This window comes from Armigeres subalbatus, chromosome 2 (genome assembly GCF_024139115.2).
Source record: "Armigeres subalbatus isolate Guangzhou_Male chromosome 2, GZ_Asu_2, whole genome shotgun sequence".
Taxonomy (NCBI): domain Eukaryota; kingdom Metazoa; phylum Arthropoda; class Insecta; order Diptera; family Culicidae; genus Armigeres; species Armigeres subalbatus.
In genome coordinates this window covers 379,066,471-379,073,516 of record NC_085140.1, presented here as the reverse complement: position 1 = coordinate 379,073,516, position 7,046 = coordinate 379,066,471, and the positions used below count along the sequence as shown (strand labels likewise).

At 37.7% G+C, this 7,046-nt stretch overlaps 1 protein-coding gene across 1 annotated transcript; it reads right to left on the bottom strand.

Moving 5' to 3' along the window:
• Positions 1-4,079: 4,079 nt before the first annotated feature.
• On the bottom strand, positions 4,080-5,261 carry LOC134217295 (uncharacterized). The gene is made up of 2 exons (XM_062696052.1): positions 5,230-5,261; positions 4,080-5,173 (listed from the first exon to the last, which is right to left on the bottom strand). The coding sequence occupies exon 2, from the start codon at positions 5,167-5,169 to the stop codon at positions 4,105-4,107; it is 1,065 nt and encodes a 354-aa protein (XP_062552036.1). The 5' UTR covers positions 5,170-5,173; positions 5,230-5,261; the 3' UTR covers positions 4,080-4,104.
• Positions 5,262-7,046: the final 1,785 nt, after the last annotated feature.

Here is a 7,046-nt window from a genome sequence, read left to right as displayed (position 1 = left end):
TCGACAAAGTTTTTTAGGGTAAGCTTTGCTACAACTTTTGTGAAGACGCAAACCTTGTATATTGAAAAATGGAAAAAATAATGATTATTAAGCTGCATACCTCTAAAGAAGCGCATCAACTTACTGATAACATGTCTAGAAGACATTGTTACGCTTTATCGCATAATAAAGGTACACGATTTTAGACACCGTGCAGATGTTTGAACTTATGATTTCTTGATCGTGGTATTCGACTCATTTTCTCCAACATGTAATAAGATTCACGTTTCCTTTTTACAAGTTGCCATATTAATGCAATTATTTAAATAACAGATGTAATGGAATTTGCACAACCAGTTTGTTCACAAGATGCACTAGTGCACAAATGCACCATGCATCTCCATTTGATTTTATACATGTTCATATGATGCTGGACGTTTCCCTACACGGAAGAAATAAACTACCCAATAGTGAGTTTAATTCACCCAACCTCGAACATCCGTACGAGAAGCCAAAATTGAATAAGTAGGGTCGAAGTAGTTTGCCTTTACTCCCATGTTAAAAAAGTACCCAACGGAAAATTTATTTACCCAAATGTAAGTTCAATTCAAATATGTACATTACATAGGACCTTCCTTAGACGTGCGTTAAAATACGCAACTGAAATTTGTTTTTCTTGTGAACATTTTCGTTACACTTTGGCAAAAAGAATAGCACAAGCAGCCTTCGCGTACATGCTATAGGGCAAATGATCCGATAGTCGTGGGTGTTCCAATAGTTGCGGTAGTGCAGTATGCGGAAAATCTAAGAATCAAACGCAGCAACCCACTACGTCCAATAATAAATTGATATGTCAGAATACAAACAGAGTGAAAACAGCATTGATTATCTTGATAAACTGGTAAATATCTTCAAAATACCTTACTAAATTTTCGCCTTTGCTCCAATAGTTGTGGTAGTGTTCCTATAGTTGCGAGTCCCGTAAGAAAACAATGGGATTCGCAACCATAGGAACACGAATTAAGAAATACCGCAACTATTGGAGCAGTGTACCAATAATTGGAGTTGTCATTTTAGGGCGGAAAACATGGAATGCATGGGACGGAAGCATATTTCCATTAAAATAAATGGGGAAAACTATCGAGTATACATCCAAGGTAAGCGATATAAGTATGGCAAAAATTCTGGGAAAATTAATAGTGATGGAATGTGCTTAGTTCCTCCACTATTGGAGCATTTACCCTAATAAAGCACTGACGAGGCGTCAATTTTGTAGGATCATTTTGCTAGCAGTGAAGGAATAATAAACGAATATGAGAGTACGGGCAAGTCTCCCGGATTCCAAAACAAAATTTACTCGCGTTTTCGAGGTCACACCACTCAGTAGGTAAACAACGCACAACTGTCTTTTTTATTATTCCACGCATGCTGCGACGCAGCAAAGGTAGAAGTAGAATAATAAAAATGACAGTTGTGCGTTGCTTCCATATTGATGGTATGACATAAAATGATGAACATACACAGCAACCCAAGGGATAACCAACTCTGAACTTTCTGTGATATCCAAAAATATTAACAAATATTGCGCTGTTCACACTAAGGCTTTGGTCCGATTCGTGAATCGAAATCGAATTAAACTTAAAAGTGACAGTTCAAAAATTTCCAAATAACCCTGCTCGCAGAGCAAGATTACTTTTGACAGATATTGAATCATTTTTGATAGATGTTTTGTTGGTCTTGCTGGGTAGCACCAGCTATTCTTATGAGCGGGAGATTTCATAATTTCCGAACTGTCACTTTTAAGTTTAATTCGATTTTAATTCACGAATCGGACCAAAGCCTAAATCGAACTGCACAGTTTAAAAGTGTGACGGATGAGAAGTGTGATCAAAACTGTTACACATGACACATGCAATTCGACAAATGTTGACATTTAGAACTGTCAAAACTAAAGTTGTTTGATTGTCTGATTGATCGTGGCCTTGTATCAACAAAATCCAGTACTCTACCTCGATGAGACTAGGGATCCTATAATGAGAGATATGCGAAAGCGGCCATTGTAAGCCAATCGAGCATTGAGAACTGTCAAAACGTGAGCCAAATGAACATTGTTATTGTTGCGTATTGAGACGAGGTTGAGAGGTATTGAGATAGATTTTAAGAAAAGTTTCATCGAATAAACAATTTGTTTTACTTTCGCGAGTAGAAGTAATCTAGTTTATGTACCGTGTTTCGCCTATTTGTATTGCACTTTTATTTTAGTGATAATGCTTATTTAAACACTGTTAGTGGACAGACAAACATATTCCAAATTGGTTTCAAATGCAAAGTCATATACAAGCTTCAACATTTTGCGCTGCGGCAAGTGCTGGAAGCGTTCGCTAACAGAAGTAACAGCGTTGCTAAATCGTCTGGAAAAGTATTTACATATCTCTCATTATAGGATCCCTAGATGAGACATCTTCTACCGACGTTCTCAGACTAAGATAAGTGGCTCCAGTATCTGCAGAATTTTGCACGCTGAAGGTTTGACTTGGAAAGCTTTGGAACGCAGATTTCTTGATGAAGTGTCGCTAGACAACAGAAGAATTTTGAGGAACCAAGGCTGCGGCGCAAAGGGAAAAAGACTGGTTTACCGTGGCGAATTCGTGCGTCGACCAAGAGCAGGCTTATAAAATGTCATCTGCATGTCATTTGACTAATTTGTTCATAACTTTCTTCAGAAGCCCAATTTACTTCACAATTTTTTATGTACGCATAGCGCTTGAGTAGTGCTATATTTTTGTCCAAGGGTACATTGTTCTAAATATAACATCTGAGGCTAGAGAGTGAAATCTCTCCAAAATGTCACGTGTCATTTGACATAATGTCATTTGAATGACATTTTGCCTCCCACGCCCCAGACTACATATTTACAGCAATGTCTTGTTAGACAAAGTTGTAGCCACATTTAAGCGCTATAAGTTCGTCATACTTGATAGTTGATAGCTAACTACTGAAAAAAGTTCTGGGAAAATTATACAAACGAATGCAAATGACATTTTACAACACTGACCAAGAGCATCAATCCATTGTTTTCTAGGTCTTCATGGTGTCTTAGATTCATTCGAAACAGAGAGCACTTTCACAAGAAACATATTTTTCGAATGTTGTCGTGAGATTGCTTTGAAAAACAATAAAATTCGTCGATATCCAGGAAATAATTCCGTATGGATAATGGATGGAGCACGCATTCATTGTGATCCCAATATCATACTCTATCTACGCTCCATAGGTATTCTACCAGTATTTTTGCCTCCTTACTGCCCATTTTTTAATCCAGTGGAATTAGTTTTTGGGATTGTAAAATCACGAATAAGAAAAGCTTATGTAGAGAACAGGAACGAAAAATTATCTTTATTGGCTCTTGAAACTTTTATGAAGCTGGAAAACTACGATTGCACTAAAATATTCGATTTCGATCCGAGAAATGGCTTATCTCATAATGACAGTCAACATGATTTTTAGCAACCCTATAACCAGAGACCGGCGGAGTGAAAAACTGTCGAAATGGCAACGTATGAAAAGGTGTGATATCGTGGAAATAATACTGGCATCACTTTGCTTGCCTCTTATGGGTGAAAAAAGTAAACAGGTCGATTTGGAACCGCTTTTGACGGTTCGATTGGAAACAAGATGGCGTCTTTGCCGATCTCTTATTCTAGTATTTCTAATGATTTTGACTTTTCTCAATCAAATAAATAATATAGAAAATATAAACTTTGTACTTCAGAGATAAGTTTGTTTATTTGAATAAATTCAAGCAGTACTATATAATAGCCCTGTTTGTCTGTCCGGTGACTAGCCAACCAGACGCAGCACGCGGGGAAATTCTCACAAAAAATAAAATATTTGACACGTCAATTCTTTTTTACTATCAGATGCAGAAAACAAAACCAGTGCAACCTTAGACAACCAGACACAGCATTTGATGAAAAAATCACAGACAACAGACGTTAAAAATTTTGTTTTTTTTTAATGCGTGAATTAATGAACCGTTTTCAATACAAAAAACTCGCCACGGGCGCTACTGCGCCCACAAATAAACTAGTTAAAAAGAATAACCGAGTATTGGGTTACTTATGTTTACATGTGATCTACGTCGAGCATATCCGAAACATTATCTGCAATAGATCGACTAATTTCGTCCTCTTCTGGTCTGACAGACTCCTGCATAGCTGAAACCAAACTAGAATTGATCGATGATCGAGTTCGTAGTGCACTAACGCGATGCTTGAGCCTCTGCGCCAGCACAATCAACTGTGTAGCTTCTTCCTCTATTTCTGCCAGCCCTGTAGAAAACGCATCATTGATGGTACTGGCAACAGACAATCCAGTTCGTGCACTTTCCATCCGTACAGCTTCGGAAACAGGAACAGATCTGAAGAACTTGATGATAGAATGCGGTGGAAGCTCTGCCTTTTTCTGCTCTCTCCATGCGCTGGTGTGATTCCATGAGCTTGCATGACCTGCAAAGTGATTGCCATGGAGCTCTTGAAGCTCACCAGCCAACTGAGAAAGCGATAGGTTGCTTGGTGCACCTGCTCGATCGGTTTGCTGAAACTTGACCAATTGTTTGTCGACCAATTCCCATAGTTGCTTGCAGGACACAGAAGTGGAGTAAATGTGCACGTGCACTCGTATATCCTTATCCTTCCAGCTAATGAGAAGTTTGCTGCTGATTTGTTCGATGTTGATACGCCTACGGTTTTGATGGTTTTGCATATACACAAATTTCCACATGTCATCGAAGGACGGCTCGCTCTCAGCCCATGTTGGAATTTGATTTCCACTGTCGCCCACAAACACAACTTCTCGGTGAATCATTGGCTTGACAATTGTCCAAACTGCTCGAAGGATATCTTCTACTGAGTCACCTATCATCATCTCCGATGCTGCGAGACTGCCAGATGTCTCACCAACAAACCGACGTTTGTAAAAGGAAGCACACAAGGATAAATTATGTCTGCGATCGCGCTCATCATCGATTCGCACCTGCTCACCGTTTCCGTCATCACTGTCCAAAGGAGCAATCAGGGGATCATCATCAAGGGTTTCAACCATATAGTGATCGGAATCGATATCCAAATCGATGTCGTAGCTGACTTGGTGCATCGCATATACGGGATTTTCAGTTCCATCGCTTTCCATTGTGCTAAAAGTTCAGGTTAACAGTCAGAAAAAATAAGTGGATAAATAATAATAACTTACCTGACAAATATTCATAACCGTTTGTTCTCAAATTTATAGTGCAATAATAAACGAATTTCATTTGCATTTCATTAAATAGAAGACACAAAAAGTATGACAAGATGGTTTTTCTTGTTCATTAACAGACTTTATTGACAGAGTAGCGAAAGTAACCCAGCTTCGCCCGGGTGTTGCAAATGTCACAATAAACTATTTGCAGCACCGCACTCTAGATCAATTTCCATGCGTTTATTTTGTTTTTCTCAACAGTGGACCCAAAATTGTATTCTAATGATTTTCAACATTTCCCCGTTAAAGTCACCAACTTTTTGTACACACTTACCTCATTTCACCGTATTCGGTAAATTTTACCGAAATCTCAACAGCTGAACTGTTCGGTAATTTATTTTACAGATTTTTTGTAATTTTCTCCATTGCTCAACTGTCAAAATCACCGAAAATCAGTTAAATTATTTACCGAACAGTTCAGCTGTTGAGATTTCGGTAAAATTTTACCGAATTCGGTGATTTATTTTAAGTGTGTATATACAAACCTTGCGGATCCCAAAACGAATCGATTAGGGAAAAAATTTGCAGATTCGTCAACCCGTTCGCGAGTTAAATCGTCAGGAAGGAAATCTCAACTCATTTTTATTAGAAGATTACATTTTATTGTTATTATTTCTTTTGTAGCAGAGTTGCCAGTCACCCCTTTATTCCAGTTTTTTTCATTGGAAAAGTTTTATTTTTGACGAATTCATCAAAATTCAGATGGCAACTTCGTTTGCACAAAAATAAAGTGTGATAGCTGAATTGCATCAAGAATTCATCTTTCAAAGCAATACTAACGAAAAACATTACCGTTTCTATGTTGAATTAATCACAGAACCCTGATTGTTAATGCCGAACAATTCCCACTTAACTTTTCAAAAGGACCTAAGTAACATTTTTTTCATGAATTAATTTGAATAGCGCAATCAACAGAACAGCATGAAAGCTATTGATTGCAGTATTCAAATTTATTCGTGAAAAAAATGTTACTTAGGTCCTTTTAAAAAGTTAAGTGAGAATTGAATCTTTTGCTTAAGAAGAAACATAAGTTGTTCTATCCATATGTCGAGAAAAACAAACAAATTAGTACCGAATTTGTCTACTTTTACGATATAGATCAACAGCTGTAGCCCAGAGACAATTGCAGATCAGAAGCTGCAACACTTCAAAATGCATGGACATGTTTATTTACTCAAACAAACGAGAATTTTGTAGTTCTTTCTTAACGAAATTGTTGTTTCGTCCTTTTCTTGCCAGAGTACGTATTTTTGGATGAGAATTCGGGACGTACAAAAGCACATTTTTGCCGAAAATGTCAAACATGCACCTTCTCAAACAAGCGATTCATTTATACATATATATTTATATATTTATGCGCTTGAAAGAGAAAGATGATTGTACGTTAGCAAGCCTTATACGCTTGAAATTGTACTTATGCCGAAAATTTGAATAACGGGACCAACCCATAGAAAGGGGTGACACAACTGAAAACGAGTTATTTCTATGCTAAATCGGTTCTCCTTAAAGTTGGGAGAGATTTTTTTTCAAAACACAGCGTAGCCCTCACCTGAGGCATTTAGGATGGATTGTTTTATGGCACTCTTAACGGTTGATCGCCGCTTCGTCGTTGACCGCAATAGGTACGCGCTGCAGCAAAGAAATAAATCAAGAAACTGGAAAACCACAAACGTAAAAGCAAGCACTTTTCGCTTTATCAGGTTTAATGAATTTGATCACTTCAGGCAAGTTCCATTACAATGAAAGGAATTTCCGAGAAATTTTGTCAT